Source organism: Trichomycterus rosablanca, chromosome 23, assembly GCF_030014385.1.
Source record: "Trichomycterus rosablanca isolate fTriRos1 chromosome 23, fTriRos1.hap1, whole genome shotgun sequence".
Lineage (NCBI taxonomy): Eukaryota > Metazoa > Chordata > Actinopteri > Siluriformes > Trichomycteridae > Trichomycterus > Trichomycterus rosablanca.
The window spans coordinates 5,689,528-5,704,945 of NC_086010.1; the positions used below are offsets into that span (position 1 = coordinate 5,689,528).

The 15,418-nt window shown below is 38.0% G+C and overlaps 1 protein-coding gene across 1 annotated transcript in view; it reads right to left on the reverse strand.

Annotated features, from left to right (window-relative positions):
- rims2a (regulating synaptic membrane exocytosis 2a) overlaps positions 1-13,522 on the reverse strand; it is a 148,325-nt gene extending 134,803 nt beyond the window's left edge. The window contains exons 1-2 of the mRNA XM_062985768.1: positions 13,360-13,522; positions 12,765-12,918 (exon numbers count right to left, since the gene is read on the reverse strand). Of these exons, the coding sequence (XP_062841838.1) occupies positions 12,765-12,901 (137 nt within the window). The 5' untranslated portion in view covers positions 12,902-12,918; positions 13,360-13,522. The remainder of the gene's footprint in view (positions 1-12,764; positions 12,919-13,359) is intronic.
- Between the last annotated feature and the right edge of the window lie 1,896 nt (positions 13,523-15,418).

Genomic DNA, 15,418 nt, shown 5'->3' on the forward strand with positions numbered 1-15,418 from the left:
CAAGGCCCTCATTAGCAAATACAGCTTCAGGTCATTAGATTCAGTTTTGACCCATTTATGCAGACAACTTCATTTCACGTAGCACAGCAGAATGTAAGCCTCTTGTGTTTTCAATTTAATTGTGTTTGTATGATTTGTTTAAATCCTATTTATTTAAAGTATCCTCCAGGCCACCCAAAGAAGGATGAGTCCCTGTCGAGTCTGGTTCCTCTCAAGGTTTCGTCCTGTAATTTTAAGGGAGTTTTTCCTTGCCACTCGCCCTTGGCTTGCTTAATAGGGGTTTTTGGTCTGTTGGTCCTGGATTCTGTAAAGTTGCTTTGAGACGATGTTAATTGTAAAAAGCGCTATATAAATAAATTTGACTTGACTTGGAAGTGCTTTATAGCTACGGCAATTCTTCTATACTTTACACCAGCTTCAATAAAGATTAAATTTGAACCTTTATTTAATGCTTTTTCAGTGGTATTACTGTTGAGTTATTGAACATTCAGGTAATTCTGAATATGGACACTCATGCATCTTTGTGGTATTAATGCTTAGGTTCACTGTAATGCTCAGGTGTTGAAAAGGCAGATTCAAAGATACATTCATTACCACATCTGTGGTAGGACATTTATATGTTTATAAGTTTTTTATAAATTTTTATCGATAAAAACTTCCTGTGTTTCTATTATATTCAGGCATTTTTCTTTTGTTTTATCAGTTCAGGGCAGCATGTTAAAATTCCTATTTACTAAAAAATGTCAATCAAAGATATTGACAGAAAATGTGGTCATTAGAAATCTGGTTAAAATGCTGGACAATTCATTTAAGATTAAATTAAAAAAAAAAACTGACATGAAATCAACAAAAAAAGTACACAACAGTAAGAACATTGGTTTATAAATGATGAAAAACATGCATAAATATGTAATTTATCATTTTAAAATTAGAAGATAATTTAAGAATTGAGCAGTTTAGCTAAAAAGAAAACTTGAAAAAAAAACAGTTAAACCAAAATCAGGGATGTTGTACAGCATCATGGTGATAATTCCACAACCCTCTACAAACAGAAATGTCAGCTACATCACTTTTTTCTGTACGCCTCTAAACCAAACAAAACAGTAACTATAAAGAAAGTAATGATTTATTTCCATCAGAAGAAATGCTGCGTTAGAATTTCCAACCCAAGCTTCCACTGTGTGCCAAGAAAGTCCCAGCCAAAAAGCACTAAATTACATCCAACGAAGCATTACTCTGCAGAATACATTAATTAGCTTAACAAAATGTTTAAGAGAGTATTGCCAATGAAAGCACTTCAGAAGTGATGCCAGAAAGAGTTCAAACTGTTTCTCTCACATTATTTCAAATGCCAGCACAGATAGAGCCACTGCGCTGCCAAGATGCCTTGATCGAAACTCCTTAGCACAATGGATTTGCCTTCACACAGGGAAATTGTAAAATCCAGAGTCGAAACATTGCTCAAGGTAAGACAGAGACAGACGATCCCCAACATGAAAACATGCCGACTAAACCCTGAGAGATAATACTGTCAGCTAGATACAGCTTCATTAATATGCATGATTCAGACAGTCACCCATTCTGTGCCCTTTTCCCTTCACCTGAACACTACTGTTTGACCGGGTGATGATGGACAAGTGCTGCCCTCTGTAGGAGGAACAGAACTCAAGTAGCTCATTTGTTGGGTTTATTATAATTAGGGTGTGAAATATCTTCAGATATGTTTGAGTGTTTATTAAACGTCTGCACTGATCCATTTCAGCAATTTTCACCTACATCAGTTATGAGCCAGGCTCTCACATAACATCAGTGCCTGACTGACCGAATGGACATGCATTCCCAAGACACACTCAAATCTTGTAGAAAAGGTTGACCGATCCATAGATCTAAAACTGTTAATACATCACAGTAAAGAATAAAGAGATAAACACCTAATAATTAAACTTGCATTAAATTAGGTACAGAAGTTTACATGTGCACATGCATGCACACATTTATGGATATAACGTAGTCATATCTCACCTAAAACTGCACAACACTGGATTGCACAGACACTGTATTCACTCGCATTCATAAGCTTATATTGCACCTCATATTGCATTTTTTTCTTTTCTTCTATTTGTCTAATTCTAATTCTAATAAATTTTATGTTTTATGTAAGCATTATTTCTATTGTGTACATCAAGTTTTTCTTTGTTATTTAGTATGAATGTGAATGAGCAGTTATAAAAAAGCATTTCACTCCTAGTTATACCATACATGTATACGACCCGTATGTGACAAACTTTGATTAAGTAAGTTACATAACTGCGATTTTGAGAACATGTGGCATAAGCAACATTTACAGCCACCTATTCATCATTTATAATTCCTGACAAAATCTTTCAAAATCTGCCATGGCTTAAAATGAGTTCACAGAAAGCTAAATGTTGACATGCACTAGAAATTCAAGACTACTGCTACACAACTTGGTGGTATTTGGATTTGAAAACATTGTACATGTTTGGGATTAGTTTACATAAAATTGCATGATTAGACATTGCTGGAGTAACTACAAGTGTGATCTTTAATCTCATTTCACACAATCATTTTAGTATTTTCAACAGACAGCTGGAAAGACATTGAATTATTATAATATAATAGTTACCTTTTCTTAAAGAAGTTGTACATGTTCCCAGGTAATACAGCCTGTACTAATGTCAAAAATGTGGCTTTTTGGAAGAATAGAGATCAGGGTTCCTTTGTCCACTAGGAAGTTACCATTTTACTTTTGCTCATCTGTTTATTGTGCCCTAAAAAAGTCAAAGTACACTGCATCATAAGCTAACAACAATTGTGTTAGCATTAACATCTGCCGACCAGCAGTTTGAACAATTGAGTGAAAATTGCTACTCCTCGAGGTTTAAATTTTTTTTAATGTTAGGCTGAACTCCAGCGTCCATTATAACCACCTATGGCAAAGCTAACGACCATTTTATGGTATAAACATGTACAAGTTGGGAAGAAAACAGACACAGCTCCTGAACTACTGTTTGCCTGCTAAAATTGTACAAACACTAGAATCATTAGCTTAAAACAATGCAAACTGTGATTATCCAACTGAAGGTGTAGATGAGTTAGTGGTAAGTGGCATAATTGATTGTTTGGTTAGGGATGAAAACTTAAAAAAATAAAAAAAAAGTTTGGTTGAAGTAATTGTGTGTGGGGGGGGGGGGGGGGGGGGGGGGGGGGGGGGGAAGTAGTTAGTTTTGTCCAATACCACAGGGTATTAAAGGAGCAGTAATGGTGGTGCTGTAGTTGAGAAGCTGTTGATGCATGCTCAATAATCCAGGTACACAAATCCACAAAGTTGAGAGATGGACCAGGGAGGGGGCCTGAGAGTACATCTCTCACCATCATACAACGCCGTCATTGGAGCGTTACCCCAATCATGTGTGAAAGACACACATGGCCATTGTAATTAATGGTCATTGTGAATTTCATATAGACCTGATCACCAGTTCCATTGTTATGCAATGGGCGGTGATCGGTCGTTATGCAAATCAACTGCATATAAGGTTGGGGTATTCAACACCAGCTCAGACTGAAGAAGTAATTCGGATTGAGTGACGAAACGTATCTCTACAACAAACTTGTGTCCAGATGCACTGATTCAACTTTGTGGATGTAGTTGAGAAGCACTTTAGCTTAAGTTTACTTTAAGTTTATTTATGAGTTTAGGCCTTATCTGAGTTTTGGTATATCTAATTTAAATAATTTTCTTTATGTATTATATTGTGCACCTGTCACTGGACTTAAGAGAAATAAATCACCATTATTGAATCACAAATTCCTGATCCTGACTCTCCTGTAACACCACCCCATAATACATCTTCCAGTCTGGCAGTCCTAACCAGTCAGAGGACAAAATGGTGATCAGTTGTACAGGCCTCTACTTCTAAAACTGTGTAAGCATGTCTGTTGGCCAGACGGCAGCCATGTTGATGGACATGCGGTATTATGAAAGTGGACGCAGTATGTGTGTGCGTGTTATCAGACAGGTGGCAGTGGCACTAAAGGACATGAGCATCATGATGAGTGTATCAGGTGGCAGGAGGGTGTTTACTGGGCATGCGTCAGTAAACTAAATATTATATAAATGTAAAATGATGCAGTTTTGTATGGGAGCTAAAAGTAAAGGTAGTCAGAACCAAGTGTAAGTCCAAGTCCATTTCAGTGTACACAGCATACCAGTACAGACACACTAGCCTATAGCCTGGGCAATATTCGCCACAGTACACAACAAAAAGTCATAGTCTAGCTTTTGATTTATCCAATTTCACATTTATTAATAAATTGCTGTGAAAGGTTTACAGTTTGTGGCATTTCTTTGTTGATAATTAACCATTGCTTATTTCTCTGTGCCCATATAAACAAGGACAGGACAGGTAGTTACTGGTAACACAAGATTGATCAGTTCAAAAGTTTAATGTCAAACACAGTCATGGACATGAACATGCAAACTCCACACAGAAAGGACCCGGACCGCTCTAGACTACAAGTGTAGAGGTTCATGAATATGATCAGAATATAAGATGCCTGAAAAACAGGTATATTATAGATCTTAATCTATAAGCTGCTGCTTATTCATTCATAAACACACACTGACTAGAGAAGAACACACAGCAGAAAATCATTTCTCATTATCTATTTGTTCTGGGAATACAAACAGCCTCGACAGTGATGTAAAAAAGTATTATAAATCTTCTAATAAAATCTTGTACAAGACAAAGACAACCTTGTTAACCTCAGGATACTGTTTTTTTTATTATTCAATTTATTGAAAGAAAAAAAGTTAACAAATACCAACTGGCCCTGTTTATTCAAATCACCAAATGTAATTAACAATTGGGTTTAATTAGACTACACACACCCACTTGATTACTTCCTGCTTCTGATAAATGTAAACATTACAGCAATAAAACCAATTCTGCAATAATACAGTAAGTAGGCTGAAAGTCTAAACAAGCAGCACACTGTGTAAGAAAAATGTTAATTTACACTAGAAGTATTAATACATAATCAATTACTACTTAGAAGGTGTAGATATGCTTAGGGCAGGATTGCCAGTAGTCATATTCCAGTATTTCAAGAATACTGGTACTTTCCACCACAACACTAATCATTTAGTAATTTTAGAAGAGATGAAAAATGCTCACAATTTCATTATGCAGTTCACCTCTATATAAATGTAATAGCTAAGTTAAAGTGAATTGCACTGAACCGAGCAGATTTAGCATACACAGCTGTTATGGAAAACTAAACACAAAACCAATACAAGCAAGAGAAAACAGGCTCTCCGCATGGTAGGAAGCTCATGTCTGTCACAGACATGATTCAACAATTAGTGCTGTTATGTCAGACTTTTTATTTCATACATGTAAGAGCTTAATTATTTTATTTTGGTACACATTCAATAAAAAACTACACCTAATATCCAGGTGTTTCAGCCACATCCACTGCTAACAAATGTAATAAATCATTTACAAAATGTAAGGTTTTTTATGCTTTTGCAAATGTTTGGGTAAGTTTTCTTTCTGTCCAACAAGCTCCTGATCAGGTTTCCAAATTCTTTTGGCCCTATAGTGTTCCAACATGATTTTACCTCTGTGCACAAAGCAAGTCGAAGGCCACAGTGTTTGTAAAGCAATCCCATATTATTACAGGATGTTTAAACATTATGGTCAGGTGTCCACATAATTTTGACAATGTAAAGTATCTGGATACTCATACCCTTTCTTTGTGCCACTCGTTGCTATAATATCACAGGCTAAGTGCTGAGATCAGACTTTATTCAATTACCAGCAGAATTACTGACCTACACATTTACTACCCATTGCTCTCGGCTTTACCACTGAGCATTTGGATAGTCTTTTCTGTAGAGCTTTATAGGCAGGTGTTCAGCTCAGTCCTGTAGGCTTACATAGAGAATCGAGAAATGACTTCACATCTGTGTGCCAATCAGCAGCCATTCTAATCCATCACTGCCATCATCCGAGCAGATGTGCTTCCTCCCTCTCTATATACTAATGAAAGTACAGAGAATTACAACCTAGAGCAGAACAACCCAGAGACCTCCTACACAAAACAAAAATAAAATAAAATCAAGAACTACATGTCACAGTGGTAGCTTAGTGGATAGAGCTTTGGGCTATCAATCAGAAGATTGTGAGTTCGAATTCCATATCTGCAATGCAGCCACTGTTGGGCGTACAATAACTGACCCTGCGCTTTGATCCCAGCTTCCAAACATGCTGGAATATGTGCAAAAAGAATTTTATTGTACTGCAAGTGTATATGTAGATGACAAAGGCATTCTATCCCATTCTATGTATAACATTTAGGTTCTGAATCATCATTGTTTCAAAATGTACATCAAAATGTATTAAGATCCATACTGAGAAAGTCCAGTCTTCCAACACAACTGAGAAGCGAAGCATCTTGTGACCTTAACGAGCCACACTTACAAAAAATCTATAGTGCACCAGTGTGCTAAACATACTTATACATTTACAGTAAATTAATTTCAACAAGCATGAACACACACACACACACACACACACACACATCACATGTCCATCAACTACATCAAACTGTAAAGCATTATCACACAATCCATGCTTTCATTTCTACATTACAGAGCTGTTAATCCTGCTGCATCAGGCATTATGGGTACAGCAGCTTTTCTTCTTAAAAGGACCCATTTACCAAATGCATGTAATATTTGCAGACTGATTTGACTGTTCAAACCTGGGACAATCATTCAGTGTGCTTCCTGTAAATATTATATGAATATACACTTAATGAGCACTTCAATAGGTACACCTATCTGGTCAGTACATTAATTTATTAATTTATAAGCTACATTTACCATACAGATGAATTTTGTGGCTATACAAGTACAGACTGTATCCCATCTATTGCTCTGTACACTTTTACACTTTGTCCATGTAACAGTTCTATAATGTGATTTGTTAATTTGAGGCATGATCTTCTAATATCTTGTAAATAATTATGTCTACAACTTCTGTTTCCATATAAATAGGGGTAGCCTGACAGTTGTTCACAACAAGAACAAGAAAAAGCTGATGTAGGGGCTTCTTTTTTTCACTAAACCATCTTAACCCATAGCAATGTCAAGCTTGCTTGATTGTGGACGAACAAACAAATAGAACGAACGAATGCCTTTATTAGTCATATATACAGATACAGGTGTACAGTACAACGAAATTCTTTCTTCGCATATCCTAGCTTGTTTGGAAGCTGGGGCCAGAGCGCAGGGTCAGCCATTGTAAGGCGCCCCTGGAGCAGACAGGGTTAAAGGCCTTGCTCAAGGGTCCAACAGTGGCTGCATGGCAGAGCTGGGATTCAAACTCTCAGCCTTTCAGTTGATAGCCCAAAGCTCTAGCCACTAGCTTACCACTGTCCCAGTCTACTGTCCCAGTCCACTACCACTGTCCTACCACTGACAGTGTTCCAGAAGCTGCTGACTCATGTACAAACTGGAACTTGAAACATAGTGAAATGAAATGGAATTTCATGTAACATTATAACATAATAAGCTTATGTATTGATTATTTAGAAAGAATATTTATAAAGAGCAGCTATTTTAGTGCCCTTATACATTCAGGTTCATAAATGTCATATTTTTGTTACATGCCCGGTCTTTAGTTTCGTTGTTGGTGTTTGAGCCAAGTAAATGATTTATTTACATACTGTGATAATTGTGATAATTTGTTTATAAAACACAAGACAAGATGACTGAAGTCAAGATTAAAAATATTTTAGAGGTTTTATTTAAATTACAGGAGTAACAGCTCAGAATTTACAATATAAATAATCCACCCAAACAGAAACTGTTGTTTTGTGGATTAATACAGCCAAGAAGTTAATTATTTTATTGAAAATCCACTCTATTATAAGAACGTCCCTCATAATAATAGTCATGATATCAAATCCAACACCAGAAGCCAGAATAAAGTTTCCAAAATTAATATACAATTGCACCGGTTGTTTCAGTTCTAGCTGTACCACAGCTTAATGTTCTGAAATGATTACATGAATAGACATGCATGCATGCTTCTGTATGCCACATTATCCAGCACTATTTACTCATCTAAGAGATTCTGATTTAACACCGGCATTTAGAGGCGAGCGGAAATGTACCTTTTAAGCCTACTTTTAAGCACTATAGTTCACAATCACTGATACCAGCATTAGCCATGTTTGGTTAAATGATTTCCAAAACCACAAGCTCTGCAACATAATACCTTAATCTCAACTCCATCAGAACCCAAGCAGCTGCCCAGATGGCTTAGAAAACCGACTGGAAGTGGAGAGACCACAATAGATAAAGCTAATTTAGAAATCAAAGAGCCACACTTCTGATCTTTCACTTACATGCAATTAGAACTGTGCCCATGTTCAACTATGCTGGGGGACAGAATACACTGTTAGATAGCATTTAGTCAGTCGAGTACATTAGTGGATGCACCATGTGCTGAAGGTTTGGATACTTAAATGATGCCATTAGCAAGAGCCTGTTAAAGAGGTGGTTGCATGAAAATGATAAAGATGTATTGGAATTAATGTCAGGGTATCTGTGCTTAGACGGGACATTTTTTCCTGCTCTTACTTGCTCTATTTGATCATAACTGTAGGGAATCACATGTATTCAGCAACACGAGCATTAGTACAGTCTGGCAACAATGTTGGGAGGCAACGTTGCCAATCCATTTACTATTTCATTTTCCGGTAACCATTTAATCGTGGTGGATCCAAAGCCACCAGAAACACTAGGCACAAGGCAGATACACACCCTTGAAAGGGTGCCAATCCATCACAGGGTAAAACAGATTTACTTACCTTGTAAACAAATAGATTTTCTGAATATTTAGTGAAAGAAACAGAACAGACCATAACATGCATCTCTTATGAGTGTACGTAAACTTATTTTAATCATATCTTCATTTAGACCCACGAACTCTCTCCATCACTGTCATCAACATCTGTACCCACACAACCCCTGAACAACCTTTTATCACCCTCCCCCCACACACCCCATCTCGTTTTCATTCCCTCTCTGTTTCTCTCTCCCTCTATCGTAGCCAGGATGATCTATTCTTCTTTGTGGCTTTTCCAGCGTGATGACAGCAAGCTGGCAAACATGAAGGATTCTCCTTGCTTTCAATCTCCCTGGACTCCTCAGGCTGGATTACAGCCTGGTTTTGTGAAGGGACTCTCCAAATATTTAAATAAATATGGGACTACACAAAACATTAAAGCAGAGCTCACCAATGGTTCTCCAGAATAGATATTTTGAAGACAAAGTTTGGCAAAAGCCCAATAATATCATTTTTGGTGGTCACAGTAATCGCTATTATTTTAAATTTAAGTCATTTTTTTCTTATTTAAGGCACTGAAATATTGACATGCTTACACGTAATTATGTATAGATTATTGTTCTTTCTGTACAAATATAGGAGTTCATTGCCCTGCTTAAATTTTCTACAAAGTTTAGCTTCAAAAATGCTCACTAAAATGCCCCATTGGCTCGATAATCTTGAATTTAGTAAAACACAAAGCCACTGTGGCACATCTTGAAATTGAATTCCAATGTAATAAGTAAAGGCTGAGCATACTGAAGCGGTTTTAAGTGTATGTGCTCTGTTAAACAGCCAAAGCACAAAACTGGAAGTATATGACAAGCCCAGCTCAACAGCAGGCCAATGACACAGACAGCTTATAATGGTTACGTATCAGACAGGAGGTTTCAAGCCCCTCTGTTGTCTTGTAACCCTACACCAGTCCGTACACACAGTATGCAAACAGATCAAAGGCTTGGGCTGGTTCCCGTAATTGTGGTAACCAGTGATGACTGACATCTGTGCCATCATGCTAAATGCCCTCTATCTGAATGAACAGCTGAATTAGTACGGATGTGTGTATGGATGTGTCACACACCAGCACTGAGGTGCTCGTGCTTTAAGACGATGAGTCACTTCATCCATACGTCTGGTCTGTCGCAGCCCTCTGCCGTTAATGTTTAACTCAGGATGGAAAACCGTGATTACGCAGGTTCCATCAGGGCTCTGCTGAAATTAAACCAAATTCTTGAACAAATAAATACTGGCAAAGTGAGCTCATGCATGTGTAATGTGGTATTGGACCATTTCCTTTTCGCAGACAGTGGTCATATCAATTTCAAGAAATGATCGCATAACAGGAAGGCACAGGTGGACGTAGACAAAGAAAACCATTTATCTAGACTCAGACCTGGACAAAAGTAAGCAGACTTTGTCTAACTAGTGGATTTGGCTTGCATTATATTGATGCCTATCCAGCATAGTATTCTCACTAGACAAACATGAACAGAAAATGTAACTAAAATTGTAGCATTATAATAGAATGTCACCTTTCCATGTCAGTTTATTAAGTTTTGCCCTGTTATAACTACCCCTCTCAACTGTGAATGTTGTCATTAAAAACATCTAGGAGCAACAATAGTGAAATTACACAGTGCTTTACATAAAACACAAAATTGTGAATTTTGTAAATGTTGTGGTAACAGTCCGGCTCAGACACTTCCCCGTTTCAGCATTAAAAGCCAGGTCAGCATTGAAACTGTTTGCCTAGTTTAGTGTGAAAAAGCTTGACTGATCTGCACAGAAACCTGACGTCATCGTCATCCCTCTCCCACAGAATGAATCGGAATGCTGATTGTGAGCCAGGCCTTGCCCAACATGTGTGACCAATCATACTAATGCTTATGGCTGAACGGGACAGATTCCCTGCAGTTGTTCCTATAGATTTGTCCCATTGTGTAAAATAAAGGATAAAAATGCATTTAAAGATAAAATAAAGAAAAAAAGCATTTGGCAAACAAAATGACCCATGAGCAACCAATTTCTTGAAGTGCCTTTCTTAATTCTGACTGTGATCCTACACCACATTATAATGAATTTCCATGTAATAATGAAATGCACCCACTGTAACTCAATGAAGGGAGCATTAATTAGTTGATGAGCTTAGTCAGGTGTGTAAGAGCAGGATTCAGCACCAGAAAATAAGTTACTGTGCTGGTACATTCGGTTCCCAGAAGTATAAACAATGTACATGTTAATTGTTCAACAGTGGTCCATAAGGTCCAATTATGTGTGTTTAATGACTTAAAGGTAGACATATTTACTTTGACAATTAGATTGTCCTTACAAGTAAACAGGTGTACTTATGCCAGTAACAAGCATGTGTATCTAAAAAGCTGAGATTCTCAAACTTTTTACATTCAAGGCACCCCTCTTCACAGCACCCTAAAATGCCTTTCCTAACAAAACATTATAAAGCTCTTTATATTAATAATAATAATAACAATAATGTTTGCAGAGGAACTGGGTTTAATCCACACCTCTGGTCACAGTGTGTGAAATGTTTTGCATGTTCTTCTAGTTTTATTACACATGGGAGTACTCCAGTCTTTTCAAACGTCCAAACATGCAGAAGGTGGATTGACACCTTAAACTATTTCTTGTTACTAATGTGTCAGTGTGTGTGTTGCAATGGAATGGCACTCTGTCCAGTGTATATTTCCATTTGTTTTAAATTTGTCTGGATCCACTGAAATTTAGTGTAAATTAAATGATAAAATGAAATCAATACCTAATCACATAATAAACCAATTGAACCATGTTCACTTGGTGGAGTATAAAGTTCTACAATCAATCTAAACTTAGCAAAACGAACTTCTAGGTCCTTATTTGTAATTTAAACTTACACCTTTAATGTAAGACCTAGTGACTTATGATGACTTATGTGTACACATGTAAATAGGCCTAGTTTAGCTGCACCGAATTAAATGTACAGGAAACAGTGGTCTCCTGCCAAGGTCAGAAATAAAACATACTGAGTCACGCTAAGTTAAGAGGACCTTTGTCCATATGGTAAGGTGGGATACAAGAAATGCCAAAGAACAGCTCTGCTACAAAGTAAAAGCTGCTGGAAAATGGGTATCTCTGTCCACGGATAATAAAAAAAAAGCTTTAACATTGACAACGGTTTGAGGAAAGCCTTGTCAGGTCCATAAAGACAAGGTAGCTTGCACATGGAGGGGGTGATCCATATGAGACCCATATTACCCATACTCATAATGTCTATAGATTTGGAATGATATGTTTAACAAGCTTATAGAAAGGTGTTTGAGGAAAGCCCTGTCATGTTCCAAGATGACCATTGCCCTGTGCACAGAGCAAGGTCCACAAAGACAAGGTAGCCTGCACATGGAGGGGGCGATCCATATGAGACCCATATTACCCATACTACCCATACATATCTATAATGCCTATAGATTTGGAATGAGATGTTTAACAAGCTTATAGAAAGGTGTTCACATACTTTGGTGCATAAATGTCCAGTATGTGTGTGGTGTGTTTAATAAGTGGACAGCACCGTGGTGCTGAATTACACTGCAGCTTCTGCGCAGTTAAAGCGTTTCCAATATTAAACCCACTGCTGGATTTACATCTACAGACGGGGATTAGTTCAGGCGTTCATCGTAATGGTGAGTAAAAAACTGCAAACCTTGAAACCGTACAAACCAGGACCTTTGGCATCAATTATTTCTCTCCTGTTCATCCAGATCAAACCAGTGCATCTGAGCAGTGCGCTCACATCAACCTTAATAGCAGAAGCACTTTGTAATCTATGATAAATCCCGATCACACCGGGCTTACTTTAACATGGACTGCTCCTTCTCATCTTCCCTCTTCTGACGGTCCAAAACATCCTGGATGATCTTCCTCTCTTCCTCAGTGAGATGGCTCAGGTCCGGCATGTCTGCCAGGCCCCGCTGTGCCATAGGAGCTGCCATCTTCAACCACACGCTCTCTAAAACACACATTGATGAAAAGCCTGGTTTAATCAGTGCTGAGTGCTATTTCCTATCATCCTATAGTGCGTCGTTGGTGGCCAGGTCAGACTGGTCATCACCATCTGCAAGGCCTGGAGGTGCTTTATTAGTCGCATGTGTAGAATTCTAACGTTGAAGCACATTGGCATCATTGGTGAAGCTGAATTCATATTTGTCAACCATGAAGAGCTTGTGGGTGACAAAGATGCAACCCGATTATTATATAGGGGCAGAGAAACAATAATGTATACCCCCATCCCCAACTGATCAAAACCAGGAAGGGTCATCAGATTCCCCCCTATCGCTCCTAAACATCCATATATTACCATCCAAAAATAACCCAGACCCTGACATATCCACAGAACAGAAATAAACCCCCGATCCCTGCATATTTAGGATGTATAACATGTACCTCTCACCCTCTCCGGACGTATCCGACAGATGTGTTAAAGCAGCCCTTTCCGTTTATTCTGCCATCATGATGTTAAATCCCTCCTAACCCATCGCTCAGAAAAGTCTCGCAGCATCCTCAGTAGAAAGTCCAATCCGCACGGACAGTTCTAAATCCCTCAGTTCAGTCCAGTCTCCTGCAGCTTTGATTGCTCAGGTTTCATAATCGTACAGAATAAAAATGGACGCAGAGCAGCTGAGCAGAGACGGAGCTACTCAGTCATTGACGGGAGCGCGGATGGAGCAAAGCAGCAAAAACCCGGACTGGACTCCCATCAGAGGATCAGGAATCAGGGTCTAAAAATAACCACAGCTTCTGTCGCCCAAAACCACGCCCACTCTCATGAGCCCCGCTCTGATTGGTCAGACACAGCAGACAGGTAAGACTTCAAAGAAAACCTAGGATCCGCTTTATTCTGGATAAATAAAGCATTGTCACTTAGGGCCCTTCGAAGTGTACACCTACTGTATTGAGGACTCACCCTTGAAGGCCCAGTGTGCAAACTTCAATTCCAGAAAAGTTGAGACAGTATGGAAAATACAAATTAAACAGAAAGTTGTAAAGTAATAAAAGTACATGTTTGTTTATTAGGATTTTAACGTCATGTTTTACACTTTGGTTACATTCATGACAGGAACGGTAGTTACTCATTACACAAGATTCATCAGTTCACAAGGTCATATCGAACACAGTCTTGGACAATTTAGTATCTCCAATTCACCTCACTTGCATGTCTTTGGACTGTGGGAGGAAACCGGGGCACCCGGAGTAAACCCACACGGACACGGGGAGAACATGCAAACTCCACACAGAAAGGACCCAGACCGTCCCACCTGGTGATCGAACCCAGGATCTTCTTGCTGTGAGGTGACAGTGCTACCCACTTAGCCACCGTGCCGCCCAGTAAAAGTACATAACGTGACAAATGTTTCAGCTTGTCAATTTGATTGTTTTTGGAAATATACAGTATACTCCTTCTGAAATGGATGACTGCAGGACATTTCAAAGCAGCTGGGACAAGGCCGTTTAGGACTAGAAACATGAAATACTGAAAACACCCTAAACCGGTGAAGCAATACAGTACAGCTTGAGTTTTAAGTGTTTTGTATTGAGTATTTTAAGTTGGCATTTTTTTTACTTTGAAACCTAGAGTTTTAAATGAGCATATATTTACTTAAAATACAAAATTCACAATAATGACTTTTTTGAAATTTTAAACATTTACTGCAAGACAAGCCAGGACCTCTGAATTGCATGCACATTTATGAATAATCTGATGCATTGCACTGCTGCCATTAAACTAGCTGATGAGAATTACATGAATGAGCATCAAAATCATCTAATTTACATTTATTGCTTTTTGTAGAGTTTGTATAAAGTTACCAGAAGTTACCAAAAAAAGAAAACAATAAAACGTCCTAAAATATTTTGTTATTCTGTTTCACTAGAGTAAAAATAATAATAATTTGGGCTTACTTGTGTGATAGATTAATTAACCTTAACATGCCAAGTGAGGTTTACAGACCCAGAGACATAACTAGATAACTACAGTAGATGTAAATAGATAATAAAGCAATTGGAAGCACTTACAACTGCTCTAAATTAGAATAGTTCATACATAAGTTAAGCAAAGGATAATTTTGAACTTAAATACGGTTGGTTTTTCTCCACCAGTGACAGACAGTGCTTTATCCATCAAATACATACAGTGTATCACAAAAGTGAGTACACCCCTCACATTTCTGCAGATATTTAAGTATATCTTTTCATGGGACAACACTGACAAAATGACACTTTGACACAATGAAAAGTAGTCTGTGTGCAGCTTATATAACAGTGTAAATTTATTCTTCCCTCAAAATAACTCAATATACAGCCATTAATGTCTAAACCACCGGCAACAAAAGTGAGTACACCCCCAAGAGACTACACCCCTAAATGTCCAAATTGAGCACTGCTTGTCATTTTCCCTCCAAAATGTCATGTGATTTGTTAGTGTTACTAGGTCTCAGGTGTGCATAGGGAGC